This window comes from Mirounga leonina, unplaced genomic scaffold, assembly GCF_011800145.1.
Source record: "Mirounga leonina isolate KUSES-001 unplaced genomic scaffold, KU_Mleo_1.0 Mir_91, whole genome shotgun sequence".
Taxonomy (NCBI): domain Eukaryota; kingdom Metazoa; phylum Chordata; class Mammalia; order Carnivora; family Phocidae; genus Mirounga; species Mirounga leonina.
This window is the reverse complement of record NW_023270839.1, coordinates 25,353,144-25,373,155: the sequence shown is the minus strand read 5'-3', so window position 1 is coordinate 25,373,155 and position 20,012 is coordinate 25,353,144. Positions and strand designations below refer to the sequence as shown.

At 39.8% G+C, this 20,012-nt stretch overlaps 1 protein-coding gene across 4 annotated transcripts in view; it reads right to left on the bottom strand.

The window, feature by feature from the left end:
* The window catches only part of GALK2 (galactokinase 2), a 113,835-nt gene that overhangs the window by 37,492 nt on the left and 56,331 nt on the right, over positions 1–20,012 (bottom strand). For all 4 annotated transcript variants that reach the window (XM_034994673.1, XM_034994675.1, XM_034994676.1 and 1 more), the window contains exon 6: positions 848–946. In XM_034994673.1, coding sequence (XP_034850564.1) covers positions 848–946 — 99 coding nt within the window. The remainder of the gene's footprint in view (positions 1–847; positions 947–20,012) is intronic.

Genomic DNA, 20,012 nt, shown 5'->3' with positions numbered 1-20,012 from the left:
AGAATGTGGACTTTGTTCAGACTCTATAGCTAACTTACATTAACATCGGCACTCTTGCCACCATGTCTGCTTGTCAGGTCTCATCCAAAACACCCAGATTATTTTCTTAACATTAAAACACAATTCCTCATGGTTCATGTCTTTGGCTTAGAGGAATCAACAATAAATATTCTTAATAAGAAGAAATCCAGATATTCTTAGAAAATAGCCACGCTTGTAGGAATCTGATGAAAAACCAAGAAAAGATTTTAAAGAAATGTCCACTTCTATTTTGGAAATGGGTAGTTTATGGGCAACAAAAACCTCTACTCTGCCTAAGGGAGTTGATAGCCAAGGGGAAGTGGTATCCAGCTAAAGAATTCATCCCTGGCTTACTGTCAACATTCTTTTCCCACCCCTGAAGCCCCAAAAATGTTGACAGAGAAAAATGATACCAAAGAGTAAATTATAAAAAGAGGGGTTGTGAATATATGTGGTAAGAGAAGTTAACATTTGGGTTTAAAACCAACAAGAGATTATGAAAATGCCATGAGATGAAGTGATTTGGGACAAGAGCAGGAAAGGTGGTCCCAATACTAGGGAGTTGAGAAATTTCATCTTAACAATGGAGAGAAACAGAAAGGGGAAAAGACTAGGCACAAGAGAAAAACAGATCTGAGGTATGATTTGGGGAGCCTAAGGAAGAGGTGATCAACATGAAACAGAATAGGTGAACTGGTAGCAGCCTTGAACTACAAAGCAGATGATAAATACCATTTATAATAGAACCTAAGAAAATTCACTGCCCAGAACCTCTCCATATGAACTTTCCCTAGTTGATATTTCCAAATAGCTCAATGTCACATACAGTTCCTTCTTCTGCAAGAAATGATATGGACTGGTCCATCCCTCCTCCTTCAGTGCCAATATAACGCTCACTCTTGGCACAGATTTCCGCAAGTTCCACCTGAAAAAGTAAAAATTGATTTGCACTGTGAGTACAGTCATAATTTATTTCTCATTCATTTCTTACTCCAGGCGTGACAGATAAGTTTGAATTCCAGTGCCAACTCCGATCAATTGACAAAAGTTGCCTGAAGCACTGTGTAACAAGGACTCTAAGACTACCATTGAGCTCAATAGGAAAACATACCATGATGAATTAACATTTGCAGTGGGATGGAATGAGATACTTGCTGCGCATGCCATGTATTTGCTCTCCATAAAAGACTCCATAGGGCACGCAGTTTCTTCCATCTTTCTGTTTGCTCCATCCCTCTCTAGACTAGCATCACCAAAAATCTCATATGGGTACTCACTCATTTCTCCCTTCCTTTGTGTTCCTTTGTTTCCCCACAGTGGACTTTTCTAGTATCCACACAGCCAAAGTGGGGTCATGCAACTTTATCCTCCAGTCAAAAAGTATTGCTGTGTGTGTGGCATTTCCATTAAATGTAAGAATCATCATGAAATTCTTGTCATTTCACATCCCTTTCATCAAGAAAGATCATGAACTAGCATCATCTCCCTAGACACATCTTCCTCCAACCATGATGAAGAGGCCCAACACACAAACACAGTTCTAACCCAAACTGACTATGTCAAATATGTGTTTAAGAATCTTAAATGGCGGGCGCCTGGGTGGCTCAGTTGGTTAAGCGACTGCCTTCGGCTCAGGTCATGATCCTGGAGTCCCTGGATCGAGCCCCGCATCGGGCTCCCTGCTCAGCGGGAAGGCTGCTTCTCCCTCTCCCACTCCCCCTGCTTGTGTTCCCTCTCTCTCTGTGTCTCTCTCTGTCAAATAAATAAAATCTTTAAAAAAATAAATAAAGTAGTAAATAAAAGGTCAAAACACCTAGATTTTAAAATGTAAGGAAACAATATACCCAGGTGAAGAAGTTCACATAGCATTTGGTTAAGAATGATGAGACCTGAATCTCTGTCACCCTCAGCCAGTGTGAAAAGTCACCTCCCCAACAACATTAATAATAGCCACATTTACATGCTAAGTACCTGGCACGATCTCTTCTGTGAGCAGTATCCTCTCTGGTTATCTTCCTTACACAGATAAGGAAAATGGGACTTGGAGACATATAACAGAAAACGGAAAAGCCATTTGAACCTCATCTACCTGACTCCATAGCCTGTGCTCTTTTCACACTGGACTTCAGGATGTGAGGGCGATCTGGCTGCGACATCTGTCACCCCATTGATCGCCAGGGTTGATTCGGCTGATCTGGCTGGCTAGGCGGGTGTCCCCTTCCTCCCTCACCACTCCATGTGCGTCCCTCCCGAAGCTGCGCGCTCGGTCGAAGAGGACGACCTTCCCCGATAGAGGAGGACCGTTCTTCGGACAAGGGTATACGAGTAGCTGTGCTCCCCTGCTAGAACCTCCAAACAAGCTCTCACACTGGACTTCATTACTCCTCTCCCGGCCCCACCCCCCTGGGGATAGTATAACCTATTTTCTCAATACCTCAAAGGGATGTGAAATGACAAATGAGATCACCAAAAGTTAAGTATCCTCCCTTTTATGAGAAAAGAAACTAAAGCACTGAGAAATATATGCTTATTGATTATTTTAAAAGATGTCTTCCATGTGGCAACAATAGGATACTTTTACTTTAAACAGGATGTTAATTTTTCCAGACTATCTATCTGGACAAACTTCAGAGAGACCCCAGAAGCCCCCAGCAGCTCTGTGTCAAGGAGAGTCCACCTGCAGGGATATGGACATGCCTACACTTTGCTGAATTCTGACAGATGGATCCCATGACTGGACAGACAATACCCAAGAGTTCTAAATATGAGGAAACAAAAGAAAATGAAGATATGGAAGCCAAAAAATAAAAGAAAGGATGATTCATCTTACAGTCCCCCCAAAGCACATAAGGAAATCAGCAGTAAATAGGGAGGAAAAAAACCAGTACCAGACACCTCCAAACCTTGGTTAAAGCCCCAAAGCTCTGCCAACTAGCTGTTGTAGATTTCTTATATTTTCCGTTTCCATGTCTTCAATACTGTTAATAATAATAATGATAGTTTTAGCAATTAAGATTTATTGAGCACTTACTATATGCCAGGCACTGTTCTAATTACTTTGTATGAATTAATTATTTACTTCTTATAATGACTCTATAAGATAGGTAGTATATACTCATTTTACAGATGAGGAAACTGAGCGGGTTTATTAGCTGAGACTAAACTAGTAATTACGAAAGGTGAAATTCAAACAAACTGTCTAACTCCAAAGCCTATACTCTTAATCACCATGCTATTATAACCTCCCTTTCATAATACAGAGAAAAATACCCACCTCCCTAGCTATGGGATTATTGTGATAATCCAATGAATTAAATAAAAATACCTCATAAGCTCTAAAGAACTATACAATTGTTAATTTTATTATTTGTACATAATGAATAAGGAATCATTTGATTTACACAAGTAGCTAAGTTCCAAGCCAAAAGTAAAGACAGGTATAATTATTCTGGAAAACAGAACTGTTTTTAAAAGTGTTTAGGAAAAGACAGAATGTAAAAGATTCCAGATGCCCCCAGGAGAACTAATTTAACAATAGGCAGTTATAGAGCCTGAGACAAACAGGAGAGTGTGTGCTCTATTTGAAGCAGTTTAGTCTTACTAGGGTTGGGGGGGGTGGTCCCTGCCTGCCAAACAAAACATGCTTGTAGTAGAAACTTCAACTGCAGACCTGCAAGTGGCTTTTCCAGTGACCCTAGCCCTTCACTCCCATACCAAAAGCAAAAAGTCAAATCCAAAATGGTTATGACATGTGAAGAAACTAGAAACAAGTTTTTTTAAATCTCAAATCCTGATTAAGCAAAAAAAATTGCATTCTTCTGTAGGTCCATAGCCTTAGCCAGAGACGTCATGACCCAAACTCAGAAACCCATTAATAGAGGGACCTTAACAGCAGGGGGTGTAAATGGGAGCAGAGAATGCCTGTCATTCTGGGTAATGTGAGGGATACATGTGAGCCAGCCATGCCTATTCTGTCTTTGGGGACCCTGGAAATAGAACTATAAGAAAGTCCTCCAAGGGCGCCTGGGTGGCTCAGTTGGTTAAGCAACTGCCTTCGGCTCAGGTCATGATCCTGGAGTCCCAGGATCAAGTCCCGCATCGGGCTCCCTGCTCGGCAGGGAGTCTGCTTCTCCCTCTGACCCTCCTCCCTCTCATGCTCTCTGTCTCTCATTCTCTCTCTCTCAAATAAATAAATAAAATCTAAAAAAAAAAAAAAAAAGTCCTCCAAGAGTTATAATCCTTGCAAAGAACTAAATCAATACTCCATTCAGATTTGAAGTTATGTAAAATAGCAATAGATTTCAGGAGAGTAAGAAGATAGGTCAAAAACACATTAACATAGTGTATGCAAAGAAACCTATCAGAATTTCAAACAAAGATCAAATAGAATTTGAGGACCCAATTCATTTTAACAAAGGATAAAGTTATCTTTTTCCTGGATGTTTAAAGGATTCTGAGGCTCCCTCATTTCTCCTATCTCCCCCACACACACACACACGCCCTGAGAACCCTCAGGCAAGAATAGCAAAGCTCTGAGTGAAAAGGGACTCATTCTCCTCCCCACCAATATATTTTCTTCTGCCCTTACACCTGAATACTTCAAGAACCCCAGGTGCCTCCAAAGTAGTCACTTGTAGCATTTAGCTCTATTCCTTCCTATAAAATACTAATGTCTGAGAATCATTAGGGATGATAATTTGATTGCACGAGGAAGTTTTCCAAAAGTTATACCTAATAAACTCATTTCTACTTTCAACTCCTGCTCTCTGGACAGTTAAGAGAAACCTGGCATTATTCATAGACCTTCTTTTATTTTTTTTTTTATTTTTTTATTCTTATATTATCCCCATACATTGCATCATTAGTTCTAGATGAAGTGTTCCATGATTCATTGTTTGTGCATAACACCCAGTGCTCCATGCAGAATGTGCCCTCCTCAATACCCACCACCAGGCCAACCCATCCTCCCACCCCCCTCCCCTCTAGAACCCTCAGTTTGTTCTTCAGAGTCCATCATCATAGACCTTCTTTTAAAGCTACCAAAGATAGTTAAGCTAATTTAGCCCTTTGTGTGTTCTTCTCTTGAAGCAGCCTGGGAAAGAATCAAAAGTCACATGGGTTCCCAAATTAAACAGCTTACCCATCTGCTGGCCAGTGGGGCATTGGTAAGAGGAGAAATAACAGGGTTAGATTTAATAGTCTTGATTTGGGTTCAGGTCATGATCTCAGGGTCCCTGCTCAGCAGGGAGTCTGCTTGTCTCCCCCTTCCTTTGCCCCTCCCTCCCCTGCCCCATTCTCTCTCTCTCTCTCTCTCTCTCCCTCTTTCTAGAATAAATAAATCTTTTTTTAAAAAGATTTTAGAATCTGAGAAGGGCTGAAGATTCATGAATGTATTGCCTAGCTAAATCTGGATATTTATAAAAACAACAATAAAACAAAAAGACTCAAGATATTAACTTAGTAATTTCTATCTTTGTTTAACAGTTCTATTAATGAGATGGTTAAAAATAGAATAATTACATGATCAGGAAGTATTAATCTCTTTGAGTCAGTTAGCCATGACTATGAGGTGCCTTTCAATTCAGAACACAAGCCCTTAACCAAGACAGCAGCATCCAGCTATTATTGGCCACCCCAAGTGCAAGTCAAGAGAAAGGAAGGAAATGAACAGTCCCATTTATTCACTCAACAATCCTTTAAACAGTGTCCCACATATAAGTGGGAAGGACAGTGTCTTCCCTCAAGGAGTTCTCAATACTGATATTGTCTTCAGGTGAACAAGTCCTTCAAAAGAAAGTGTAGAACTAGTGTGCTAGTCAGCTTCTGATTACCCCTCTCGGTCTTCTGTTCACCCGCCTTCATTCTGCTATCTGCCGCAGGAGGCTGCCCAGCATGAACTGTATCAAGAGGTTGCTATGAATTCTGCTTCCCGTTGGGTTCTTCCAACAGAGAGCTCTGGCAGGAAATGAGAAACTGAAAGTGTGAGGGAAGAATAGTGAGGTCAGGTCCCTCCCAGCCAAGGTCACTTTTAGGTCCAAGGGCGGTAACAACTCAGCTACAAGTAGCCCTGGGTTTCCATACACCTACCTTTGCAAATTGTCCTTTATTATTGAGTGTGCTGTTTTCTATTATGATCCTGACTGATATATCTAGATAAGGTGAAGATATTAATGGCTCCTCTGACTTTTCTTTACATCAAATATTTTCCCTATTTTTCTCCCCCCGCAATACTTGTCCATCTTAACTTTCAAAATACCTGGGTTCTTACCTGGGACTATTTTCAAATTATTCCCCAAACTGGCAAACCTATTAGGTAGAGCCCCACCAGGTAGGAGAAACTCTTCATGAAACAGGACGAAGGAAAGCCTAAAAGAGACTGATTAGACTTGCTTTGTTTTGTAATATGGCTAATGACCAAGCCCTAGCTTGTAGACATTTTGGAGTGTTTTAAAAAAAAAATGGCTTGCTTTAATTTAAAACAAAACAAAACAAAAAGAAGGAGGCTATTATTTCTTCTCCATATCTCTAATTCAAAGGGATGTAACCCAAAGAGATTAGTCACCTTTACATTTTTTACTTCAAGAAAAGTTGCCTGAGGACAATGAGGGCCTATTCCCAAAATGCGCACAGCAGATACATCTGACCCTGATGATGGTTCAGACTAAAAAAAGTTCCAGTAAGTAATGCAGGGAAGAAAAAAGAAGAAGTTAAAATATTTAAAAGATCCAATGTGGGGTGCCTAGGTGGCTCAGTAGGTAAGGCGTCTGCCTTCAGCTCAGGTCATGATCCCAGAGTCCTGGGATCGAGCCCCACGTCGGGCTCCCTGCTCAGCGGGGAGCTCCCTTCTCCCTCTCCCCCCTGCTTGAGCTCTCTTGCTATCTCTCTCGCTCAAATAAATAAATAAAATCTTAAAAAAAAAGATCCAATGCTACAAAGAAACAACAGTGAGGAGGGTTCTTAAAAGTAAATGTGAAAAACCTGATAAAATCTAGAACCAATCAAAGAATATGCCACAAGCACTCACAAGTGTGTATGACAAAAAGAAAAAAAAAAAGAACAAAAGTAGACTCCTCCATCTGTGTACACTGGAGAGAACATAATCTAATGAACCTAGAGAAGGCTAGTAGTTGGAACACATAGCTCTAAAAATATCTAAGGTGCTTAGTGAGGACAGAAGCATAGTCTTCAAGTCAACTCCCTCCAAACTCTAAAGAAACAAAGAAAACTTCCCCAACCTAACTGACCTGCAATCTGCAATCATGGAGGGACCCAGATTCAGAAAGGAGGCCGTCAACAGACAGGAACACAGTATTTTATGGAAAACAGTTTGGGATCCCAGGCTCATAGGGATTCTGACAAAACGCCCAAGATAGGTTTCTCCTAGACCTCCACCATTGCTGCCTATGCTGGAGGAGGGAGAGCGCTCTAGGGGTGTGATAACAGACAGCCCTTGCTATTTCTCCAAATGATGATCCTAGAAGTGCACGTGTGTGGTAAGACCATTAAAAGACTAACATGAGGGGCGCCTGAGTGGCTCAGTCGTTAAGCGTCTGCCTTCGGCTCAGGTCATGATCCCAGGGTCCTGGGATCGAGCCCCGCATCGGGCTCCCTGCTCGGCGGGAAGGCTGCTTCTCCCTCTCCCACTCCTCCTGCTTGTGTTCCCTCTCTCGCTGTGCCTCTCTCTCTCTGTCAAATAAATAAATAAAATCTTAAAAAAAAAAAAGACTAACATGAATCTAAAAGGTGATGATGAGAGGCAAAGGGAGGAAATACAGAGCTGTGCTGCTGTGAGGGTCTCAGACACAGCATTAGTGTCACCTGGGGACTGATGAGAAGGGCAGACTCAGGCCCCACCCCAGACCTGCTGAATCAGAATCTGTAACTTAACAAGATCCCCCCACCCCACATTAAATTTGAAAGCACTCCTCTCAATTATTTCCTGCATTGAGGCTTTCTTAATAAATTTAGCAGAGAGGGAAGAATCAGAAGAAAGGGAAGAAGCTAACAAAGCAAATGTCTTCTAAGGTCAAACACTATGTGGGGTATTTTACATGTGCCATATGATTTAGTCTCCAAAACATCCCTGAAATGTCAGAATTATAACTGCTATTTTATAGAGAAAGAAATTGAGACTCAAAGAAGTCAACAAGCTAACCTAAGATTCAGAGCCAGATAGATAGGTCTGGTTCAAAGTCCACGAGGATACCTTGTTCCCCTGCCTCAGACAACAGATGCGGTGCCTGGATACTGGGCCCTGGTAAGCAGATGGAGCAAAATTTATGCATACCCAAACTAAACATCCCTTCTGTTAGAATGAACAATGAAGTTGGCCATGAGCCCTAGGATGCAGACACTTCTGAGTCATCATAATTTCATTCCATTTTATCCCCAGAGGAGGAGAGGGAATCCATCTCTCTGGATGGTCTGGGCTTGGGGTGGGGGGGGGTTGGGGAGGGGGACTTCCCATTATCCATCTCCAAATAGAATCCCAAGCACCTCCTTCCCAAACAGCCTCAACCCAAAGTGATCTCAATATAAGGCTGACATCTTGGTATGATTTCTGCAGCCTAATAATAATAGCAGCTAACACACTGAGACAGACACTGTTCCAAGCACTTTTCATGTATTATCAAATTTCAAATTCATGAAGGAGGTTTTTATTACTAAATTCATTTTATAATGAAGAAACTGAAGCATAGAGAGGCTAAGTAAATTCCCCAAGATTATTCAGCTACTAAGTGACACAGTCAGGATTTGAACTCTTGAGTTTTAGCTCTATGCTTTTGACCACAATACTATGCTTTATCCCCAAGAGGAGCAGAATTTCAGAGGTGGATCAGAACCCAAAATTCAGGAGCCTCAGAAAGCCTCCGTGAGTACTTTTATCACTCACTAGCACAATTAATTCAACCCCTTTCCTTGTTTAAATTCTAAAAAAATAAAGCAGCAAACACATACCAAGTAACTATTACAGGGGGGTGGGAGGGGGGCACTGCCAAAAAAAAAAAAGTTGTGGCAAGACAGGCAGAAAGCAGAAGCCCAGCCAGATTGATGGAATCAGACAAGAATATGACCCAAGTCATTGCTACTAAATACCAAAAGGGCCTCCAATGCCTGTGGTAAAGGCTGGTGTTGCTCACTTGGCTGACAGACCATTTATTTTGGCTCTGACCTTTGAATGATGTTAAATAATGATGATAATAATGGATGGGCAGTAGGCCTACAATCTCTGTGGTTTGGCAAGTGTTTCCTGGAACTGCACGTCCCTTCCCATGGTCAAAGGGACACTCCCATTCCCCAGGGGAGGGTTCTTCATACAGAGTTTTGAGCAGCACAGGCCTGTCCCACCCTCAAGGTCCTAACTGCAGTAACTCTGACTGTAAACCAATCTGGACTCTCTGGGAGAAGGTAAAGAAAAAGCCGGGGCATTAAGTATGATTTACACCTCTCACTCCCCAACATAATCATAACTGTTAAAATTAAAACATGTCAGTTTTCCTAGTATGACTCCAACTATACAGAAATAGACCCAAACCAAAGACGAAAAATAAGTGCCATGGATCATCATCAAAATCCACCAAATCCCTAACTCGGTATACACATCAGCCTTGGAGAAAGGGTTCTAATGTGTACAATATTCAATTCACAAAGACTGTGACATGAAGTGGGAAGAATCTTTAGGGTCAGGAAATGGTGGAGAGTGTTAAAAGCGTTGTTACAAGTGAAGTAAACTTATTTTACTGAATTGTGCTCAGATGTTATGCCAAGAGCATCTAGTAAAGGTCAGTATAAGAAATAGTCATGTGAACATCACTGTTGCATTTTTCAGACTGATGGAGAGGTCATTCTCATTATGTTTAGTGTGCTATAAAGAATCCATGTAAGAAACACATTTTAGAATTTAATACCCCCAGGGAAACCATAGCGTCTTCTGAAGAACTGAAATGATTTCTCTCTTCTGGTCACAAGACCTACATAACTTACTATGTTTCCTTGTTAAGTTGGCTTCCAGGAATCTCAGCAAACTATTAAACAAAACCCAATTACATTAAGTAACTAACAGTTTTTACAATTACATTAAGTAATTAGCAGTCATTAAAAGGTGTGTTTTCATTTCTTTCCTTTGCCCTAGTTTTCTGTATCTAATTTATTACCCTTATTGAATATATATTCTTGGTCATATAATTCTTAAGATTTTCTTCAAAATAAATAGGCACTTGGAACAAATAAAAGAAAAAATTGAGACATAACATGCATCAGATGGAATAGTTATGTTAAGAGGGGCAATGAAAAACAACAGTACATACTAAGAAGAGAAAGTAAAAATAGCAATGAGGTCCAGTAATCATATTCCAGAAGGAATAGCTGAAAAAATAGTGGATATGTGACCTAAAGAAAGAGTAAGAGGAACCAGAAGAACTTCATCAAACTTTGAAAGACTCTAATAGAAAAAGGAGAAACAGACCCATAAATACAGAGAACAAACCAGTGGTTGGCAGAGGGGAGGGGATGGTGGGAAGGGAAAAGTGGGTGAAGGAGAGTGGGAGATACAGGCTTCCAGTTATGAGATGAGTAAGTCATGGGAATAAAAGGCACAGCATAGGGAATATAGTCAATGGTATCGTAATAGTGTTGTATGGTGACAAATGGTAGCTACACTTGTCGTGAGCACAGCATAACACATAGAGTTGTTGATCACTATGTTGTACACCTGAAACTACTGTGACATTGTGTGTCAACTATACATCAATTTAAAAAGAGAAAAAGAAAAAAGAAGATACTTGTCTTCTGCCAGTCCATTAAAAAAAAGGAAAAAAGAAAAAGAAGGAGAAAATTGGGGATTCAGATAGAAAGGATTAAGTTGTGATTAAATATAAGAAAAATCTTTCCAATGCCTAAAGTGGTCCAAGAATGAAAAGGACTAATTCGTGAATCAATTAGATCACTGGGGATATTCAATCAGAGGCTAGAAAATCGTCTCCTATGAATGTTGAAGAGCAGAATCTTGCTCCAGTTGGCAGGTGACTAGCATATGCACATAGGAGAGGGTCCCTGAGAGTTGGGGTTCAGACACAGGAACCCTTAACTTCAACTGTTGGGGAAACTACATATTTCCTTACCTTCCCCAAGACTATAAATATTATAACTATTTAGTCTGAGAAAAGATGAAGATGAAAATAGAAGGCCTAGAGACTCTGCTGTGACTCAAGGAACTTCTGCTTGCTTCACAAAGTATTTCCAAGGGAGGAGAAGATTCCCTGCCCTCTGTAGGGTGGGAGAGGGAAGTAAAGACAGAACTTTATAAAACAGTAGGGTATTTCCATTTTGCCCTATATCCCAAAATGTGGATTCTTAGGCACACATGTAGTCTGTCATCCATCATCTCTATGAGGCCCTTTCAGGCACATGCTGGCTTGGGGCCAGCAGGACAGCTTACCTTCACCCGCCACGTGATCTACCAGGCCCCCTCTCTGCACTGCACATCATACCCTATGTAAGGGCAGCTAGGAACAGATTGATGTGATCTTTTACACAGCATTTTTGAACATATATCCAGAGCTCTATACCATGTACTGCAGGAGAACCAAAAGAAGTACCAAAATCCATCCAATATCTGCTTTCATGAATGGACAGTGTTATTACAAATCACTAGCCCAAGGACAGACTAATCCGAAAGGCAGAAAAACTGACTGAAAAAAACCTGTCCTTTGGAAAATAAATGTCTGATTGCAATCTCTTTCTCTAGATTTTTACTCCTTGTTGGGTACCCATATGTAGTCATTCCTGACACTCCCCTAAATTACAAATGTTATAGTGTGTTCAACAAAAGACCAAGGTGAAAACAGAAACAGTATTGGAAATGATACTGCATAAACACTCTCCTGAATGTTAAGTACAGAAATGCCAGATAATGGTTTAGCAAACTCTTGGCAGCAGGTTTCAGAGGAAGGGCAGATAATTTCTAATGGAAGAACTAACCCTAGACCAGGAGATGTTTCCAATTGGTAAGGTAATTTGTTACAAAATACATCCACTTTACATCCTGCCAACACATGGAACAAGAGATACTAATGTTGTCTAAAGGGGGGTGGGGGGGTAGGAAAGAAGGGGAGAAAAATACAAAGATGGTTTCCAAGAGATACCGGTAAGGATGGGCCCTGGCTGCTTTGCTAAGTGGGTAACAGTCTCTCTGCCACTGGACCCAACAGCAACCTGCAACATCAGCCACAGTCCTGACCACCTGTGCCTTGGAAGGCAGCTCTGCTCACTTCCCTCTTCAGCTCATGAGTCTTCCCTTCCACTTCCTTGGGAGGATATGTACATTATTTATTTCTATAGCTCGTTTTTTGTTTGTTTGTTTACTAATGTGTCTTTCTTTAATTAACATATAATTTATTATTTGTTTCAGGGGTACAGGTCTGTGATTCATCAGTCTTAACACAATTCACAGCACTCACCATAGTACATATCCTCCCCAATGTCCATCACCCAGCCACCCTATCCCTTCCACCCCCCTCCACTCCAGCAACCCTCAGTTTGTTTCCTGAGATTGAGTCTCTTATGGTTTGTCTCCCTCTCTGGTTTCATCTTCTTTCATTTTCCCTCCCCTCCCCTATGATCCTCTGTCTCGTTTCTCAAATTCCTCGTATCAGTGAGATCTATAGCTAAAGTTTTAGCTCTTCAAAGCATGGTATAATGCTCTGTGCTTTATGTCAACATATGACATATACTTTAAAAAACAGGTCATTTTTGCCTGTCCTCTCCTACTCCACTTCCACATCTCGACTTACTCCACAAGGCCTTCCCTAAAACTCACTCCCCATGTAAACTGGGTCCTTCTGTTTTTCTTTCTCTTAGTCTCTTCCTGTCATAGTATTTATTGCAACCTGTGTGGAGATATTTGTGTATGTTTGTTTAATACTGGTCTCCCCCATTTGTCTAAGCTCTGTGAGGTGAGGGAGCATGTGTCTGTTCACTCCTGTATCTATAATAGGTAACCTATTTGTGGATAAATGAATATTGAATGAATATATTAACAAATGAATATACGATGTCAACTTCTCCCTCTACTAATCTACCATATTTAGAAACAAAAATATGCCCAGGGGCACCTGGGTGGCTCAGTCAGTTAAGCGTCTGACTCTTGATTTTGGCACAGGTCAAGATCTCAAAGTCGTGAGATTTAAGCCTGCACTGGGCTCTGTGCTGGGCTCTGTGCTGGGTGTGGAGCCTACTTAAGATTCTCTTCCCCCTCTCTTTGCCCCTCCCCCTCCCTTTGTCCCTCTCTAAAAATAATAATAATAATAATAATAATAATAATAAAGAAACAAACAAAAATATGCCCCTCGTAAATGAATATGTATGAAATAAAAACCCTGGAACCACTCACTACTCAGCCATCACATGACACTGGCACATCATGTAGAGCGGAATACCACTTTCTCTCTTTTGCTTCCTTTAGAGTTTATTCTTTCTCACACTTCCATGTGCTGAGATACAGGAAAAAAAACCCCATAAAATTCATTACCTTCAATAATTTCCACCTTCCACATTGGACAATAATATAAAAGAGAGAAGAATTTCACTTCTTTCCGTTTTTCTAATCTATTTCATGGAAAATGTTCCAGTGATCATCAAAATATCTACAATGTCAACAACATGAAAAGGAAGAAATAAAAGACCTAGAAAATTCTTCCGAAGATTGAGTTAATCACCAATGCCCAATGAGTTAATCAATCAGTACTATGTAATGAAACATCCATAAAAAACCTTAAATGACTGGCTGTAGAGAGCTTGGTAAACACATCAAGGTGCTGGCAGAGTACACATCCAAAGAAGGTGCAGACGCTCTGTGCCACCTCCTCGTCCCACATTTCTTCTATGCATCTCTTCCATTTGACTGTTTCTGACTTGTATGTTTTATATAAACCAGTAATAATAAGTAAAGGGCTCTCCTGAGTTCTGTGAGTCATTCTAGCAAATTATTGAAACTGAAGAGAGGGTTGGTGGAACCCCTGAATTTACAGCTGGTTGGTCAGAAGTACAAGTACAACTGGGAGCTGCAATTGGCATCTGAAGTGGGTGGGGGGGCAGTCTTGTAAAACTGAGTCCTTGACTTATGGAATCTGATGCTAACTCCAGGTAGATTGGATTGGATTGGATTGGATTGGATTGGATTGGATTGGATTGGATTGGATTGAATTGACACCCAGTTGGTGTCTGGAGAGTTGGAGAATTGGTTAGTGTTAGAAAAAACCCATACATTTGCTGTTAGAAGTATTGTGAATAAAAATAGTTCTCACACTCTTCCTCCAAGGTCTTAGCCACTATTCTCAGTCCCCTGAATTTTCTATATTATTTATAAAACTCAGTGTAATGGACCCCTATGAGATGTCTAGCCATCCACTTCCAGTATCTACTGTTTTCAGAGGGCACCATCCCCTTTCTTCTCCCTCTCATTCCCCCAACCCAACTAACACAAGGTTATAGTAATATAACTCTTGAATGCTAGATTCACACACTGTAATCCCCCATCTCCCACCTCCATACAAACACCCAAACCCCCCACCACCACCAGCACAGTTCAGAGATCCAGTTTACTGAAGGAAAACTAACCAGATTCCCTTCTAGATTCTAGAGTCCCTTCTCCAAGGGAATCTTCCCAATGGAGAAAGGGAGAGTCAGTTCAGGGATACCTAGATCTGTTCTATATGATCTTAGAGGCTGTCAACAGCCCTTTTTTTTCTTTCTTTCTTTCTTTTTTTTTTTTTTTTTAACCATAGGGACAAGAGAAGTAGAGGAAGCCCATCTGAAGACAGAGAAGAATGACAGACAGGCAACAAGCAAGGCAGTGACAGAGGCAAATCTAACAACATTCAGGTTTCTGTCTATTCCTGAAACCCAGCTATAATCCATTATTGTACATGACAAAATGGCCATAAATCCTTCCCCTCCCTATTTCCAATCCCTTGCAATGTGACTTTGCAGCTCCTCCCATAAAAAGGTAGAATCTATTTTTCCACTTTTTGAATCTAGGATGTGACTTGTTTTGACCAATAGGATCTGTGGCAAATGTGACACAAACAGCTTTGAAAAGCTTTCATACATGGAGCTTGTCCTCTTGCTGTCCTTAGAAGCCTGAGATCTCCATTTGAACAAGCCTGGGCTAGCCTGGGGGATGATGAGAGACATGTGGCCCAGTTGCCCCCATCAACCCAGCTGACAACCAGCCAACCCAGAAGCAGCACTGCCTGCCTAGCTCTCCGGCAGCTGAGAGCAGATGTGTGAATGAGCCCAGCCAAGACAAGCATAAGCACTGTCAAGCTGAATCCAGCTCAAATGGTTGTTGTTTTAAACCACTAAGTTTGGGGAGGGTTACACAGCAAAGGCTAACCGATAAACCCCCCTTTGTATTTCAGCACACATCCCTTGAATGCGCTTTTTATCCTGCAAGCAAGAGTGTTAATATCTACATTTGCATTTGAAAATACTTTATCATCACAGAAGCCCAAAGAATATTCAAACATTCAAACAGTTTTAAACATTTTGTTCCGTTGAGTTAAAAATATATATCTCGAACTAGCTACACAATTGTATTTTATCCTTTCCCAGGCTCCAAATCATCTCCTTTATAGCTTACCAATTTTTATTATATATGTGTTACCAAAATAAGTACCCTAATATATTTTCATAACAATAAATTCTGGTCTGACCCCTGCTTATTTCTTCTACCAAAAGCTCCTGCTACTTTTATCACATAGTCCATACTCCTGTCCAAGTAAACTAATTTCAATTTCCTGAATATACTCCCTATGCATCTATGTCTTTGAAAATGCTAATCTACCTGCATTCATTCAATAGATATTTATTGAGGGCCAACTGTGGGCAAGGCGCTGTTATAGGTTCTAGAAATAAAGCAGATGAAGAAATGAGACCAGAATTCTATGGTCTTCTTGTCTTCATAACTATGGCTAATTGCTCTTTCACTGAGACTAAAATCAAGCAGCAACTCCTCTGGGAAACTTTCATGGCCTCTTAGAATTGAGTTACATACTCTCTCTGCTCTATCATAGCACTTAATCAGTATAACACAGTGGCTAAAGCATGTAAGTTTCCTCATCCACAAAATGGGAGTTATAATAATTACCCACTTGGTTGGGTTGTTGTAAGGATTTTAAAAGCCTAGTACATAGTTAATGCACAATAAATATTGCTTAATTTTTTTAAATTCCCTGTTGTTCTATAATGAGAATACATTGCTTTTATAGTACGAAAAATAACTTTCAAGGAATCTATAATCATTCCTGATGAAATCAGGAAAAACCTGGAGTTATGTATCTTTGCACCCATTTAAGATGGTATGCTGTGTTTCCCACTTCTATTCATGACTCTAGGAAACCTGCAGCTCACAAACAGGCCTCAAAACCAAACTCACATTTGAAAACTATTTGTATTCCTACTGCCATTACTTTTAGTCAATACATACAAATTTTAACTATAACACTTCAATTAGAAAATATTTCATTGATCTTAAATTCCTGGCCAATGAGCAAAAACTCTCACTTTACAACAGCTTCTTTTCTCCAGTGGAAAGAAAATTAGGAAGCAGAAAATAAAAAAACAAAGATGGCATGAGATTTAAACAAGTACAAAGAATACAATTAGAGATAAAAAAGATGTTTTCACATTCATCAAGGGAACTTTGCACCTTTAGAAACACCACCATTTTGGGTAGCCAATTATGTATTATAGGAGTATGTCAGTTTCATTGCCTCTTTTGCTCCTTGAACAACTCCCTATGTAATAACTCCTTCACCTGAAAATTTAAGAGGCAGGGGATAAAATTCAGAAAATTCACATTGGAGCCCAAGAGGGACAGTGTTTACGTCCCATTAGTGTGACAACTCTACAAACATGCAGGCTTGGATTGATGGGACATGCTTTCATATATGTATACGACAGACAAAGCCTATTGGCAAGTAGGAGGAATCCAGCACCTGGTGCAAATGCCTAAAACTAGGGATTATAGTTACATTTTTAGCAAAAGTATGGCACAGACTCCAACTACTCAAAATGGACATTAGCTATAGAAGAGGAAAGAGAAACAGTGGATCAGTCCTACCTAGATATAATAACTCTTAAATAAACTTGGATAAACGAATAAATCCTCTGGATTAAGCCTAATTGTCAAATTAATGGAAGCTCAAGTGCTGATCCTAAATAAAAGCCTAAGTAATTATTTACATTATCACCAGCAAATTATCATGTTGCAAATGAGAGCATGTTTTTTTTTCTTAATTCAGTTAGGCACCAGACTATATACTGAGAATCCAGAGATTTAAAAAAGCAATAGTCTGTCTCTGTGCTTGAAGACCTCAAGACAGACTAACAGAAACATCTTTGCAATACAAAGTGAGAAGCACTATAGCAAAGTGAAAAGTTCTATTATGATCACATTGACAAGGAAGCTTTAATCAAGAGAGGAAACCATTAAATGGTTTTACAGATTTAACCCACAGTTCCAGTTGGTCATCTCACAAAAGCAAAAGCCACTGACATGGATGGCACTAAATGGGCAAACACGTGTGAATGGTTCTGCAGCCAACAATACAACAATACAACTACCCATCTATTCAACTACCAATCTCAAAAGCCAAGGACAGCACTGTTTATCTTTTCTTTCCTATAATGTACCAACTAGATGACTAGAAAACCCTAAAAGATTAAATGACCAACCTGACTTCTATCAACACTACCCACCTGGAAAGAAAAAAGACAGAACCCAGAAATGGACCCTCAACTCTAGGTCAACTAATCTTTGACAAAGCAGGGAAGAATATCCAATGGAAAAAAGACAGTCTCTTCAATAAATGGTGTTGGGGAAATTGGACATCCCCATATAGAAGAATGAAACTGGACCACTTTCTTACACCATACATAAAGATAAACTCAAAATGGATGAAAGACCTAAAGGTGAGATAGGAATCCATCAAAATCCTAGAGGAGAACACAGGTAGCAACCTCTTCAACCTCAGCCACAGCAACTTCTTACTAGATAAGTCTCCAAGGCAAGGGAAACAAAAGCAAAAATGAACTATTGGGACTTCATCAAGATAAAAAGCTTTTGCACAGCAAAGAAAAGAGTCCACAAAACCAAAAAACAACCTATAGAATGGGAGAAGATATTTGCAAATGTCTTATCAGATAAAGGGCTAGTATCCAAGATCTATAAAGAACTTATCAAACTCAACACCCAAAAAACAAGTAATCCAGTCAAGAAATGGGTAGAAGACATGAACAGACATTTCTCCAAAGAAAACATACAAATTACCAACAGACACATTAAAAAATGTTCATCACTCATCAGCAGGAAAATACAAATCCAAACCACAACAAGATACCACCTCACACTGGTCAGAATGGCTAAAATTAACAAGTCAGAAAACAACAAATGTTGGCAAGGATATAGAGAAAGGGGAATCCTCTTAATTACTGGTAGGAATGCTAGCTGGTACAGTCACTCTGCAAAACAGTATGGAGGTTCTTCAAGAAGTTAAAAACAGAACTACCCTATTACCCAGCAATTGCACTACTAGATATTTACCCAAAGGACACAAACATTGTGATTTGAAGGGGCATCTGCACTCCAATGTTTATAGCAGCAATGGAAAGAGCCCAGATGTCTGTCAACAGATGAATGGATAAAGAAGATGTGGTATTTATACACAATGGAATATTTCAGGCATCAAAAAGGATGAAATCTTACCATTACATTGATGTGGATGGAATTGGAGGGTATTATGCTAAGCAAGTAAGTTGCTCATATGATTTCACTCGTATGTGGAATTTAAGAAACAAAACAGGATCACAGGGGAAGGGCAGAAAAAATAAAGTAAGATGATATCAGAGAGGAAGACAAACCACAAGAGACTCTTACATATAGGAAACAAACTGAGGGTTGCTGGAGGGGTGGGGGGTGGGGGGATGGGGTAACTGGGTGATTGGCATTAAGGAGGGCATGTGATATAATGAGCACTGGGTGTTGTATGCAACTGATGAATCACTGAAGTCCACATCTGAAACTAATGATATACTATATGTTAACTAATTGAATTTAAATAAAATAAGTTTAAAAGAAAGAAAAAAAAACAGTTAATACACGTAAGAAAGCATGCACATGACAGGCAGTTGTCTGCTTGTGTCAGGCCACTCTTAAGGCCACCTGTTCTCTGCAGAAGCTCTGACTTAACTCCAACATTTATCTAGACGGGCTATAGTATCGTTTTTACAGTTAGATATACTACTGACCAACCTCTTTTAATCTAACACAAAGCTTTAAAGAATTAAGCCTGTGTAGCATAAACCTTTTAAAAGACTACAATAATTAGAGACACAGAGACATGTAAATATTTGTTAGTCAAACCAAATTCGTGTTGCCTGGTATTTTCTTTGGAGCCAGCCCATGTCATTACACTGAAATGTGATATATACAAACCCTGAGTGACTGCAAGTGAAATAATGTGACCCTATATACACCGTGACAGTTTTAAATTACATTTGCTTGGGTTATTTTTATGTTAGATATTTCAAACCGTTTATTCCAAGCTTAGTGCATTTTGTTTCCTAAACAAAACAATGAAGGAAAACATAAAAATAGTTAAGTAGAGGATTTTAGTTCCTTGATAAAGCTGAGGATTTGTGATTTTTAAGTCATCAGTATCAGTATGTTCATTCATTCAACAAATATGCACTGAGTGTTGTGTTTATTAAAACATAATAGCTTGATATGTTACAGTATATTTTTCCACTCTTAAAGGATTTTTTAAACTATGTTTAAACTATTATTAACAAAAAGCTCACCTTTATAAAAAGGGAATTTATATTACAAACCTAAACTAAGGCTTTCTTTTGGATAGGCAGCAGAGCTCTACCTATATCTATGTATTAAAAAATTAAGTATAATCAAGCCCCACCTCGGGCTCCCTGCTCTG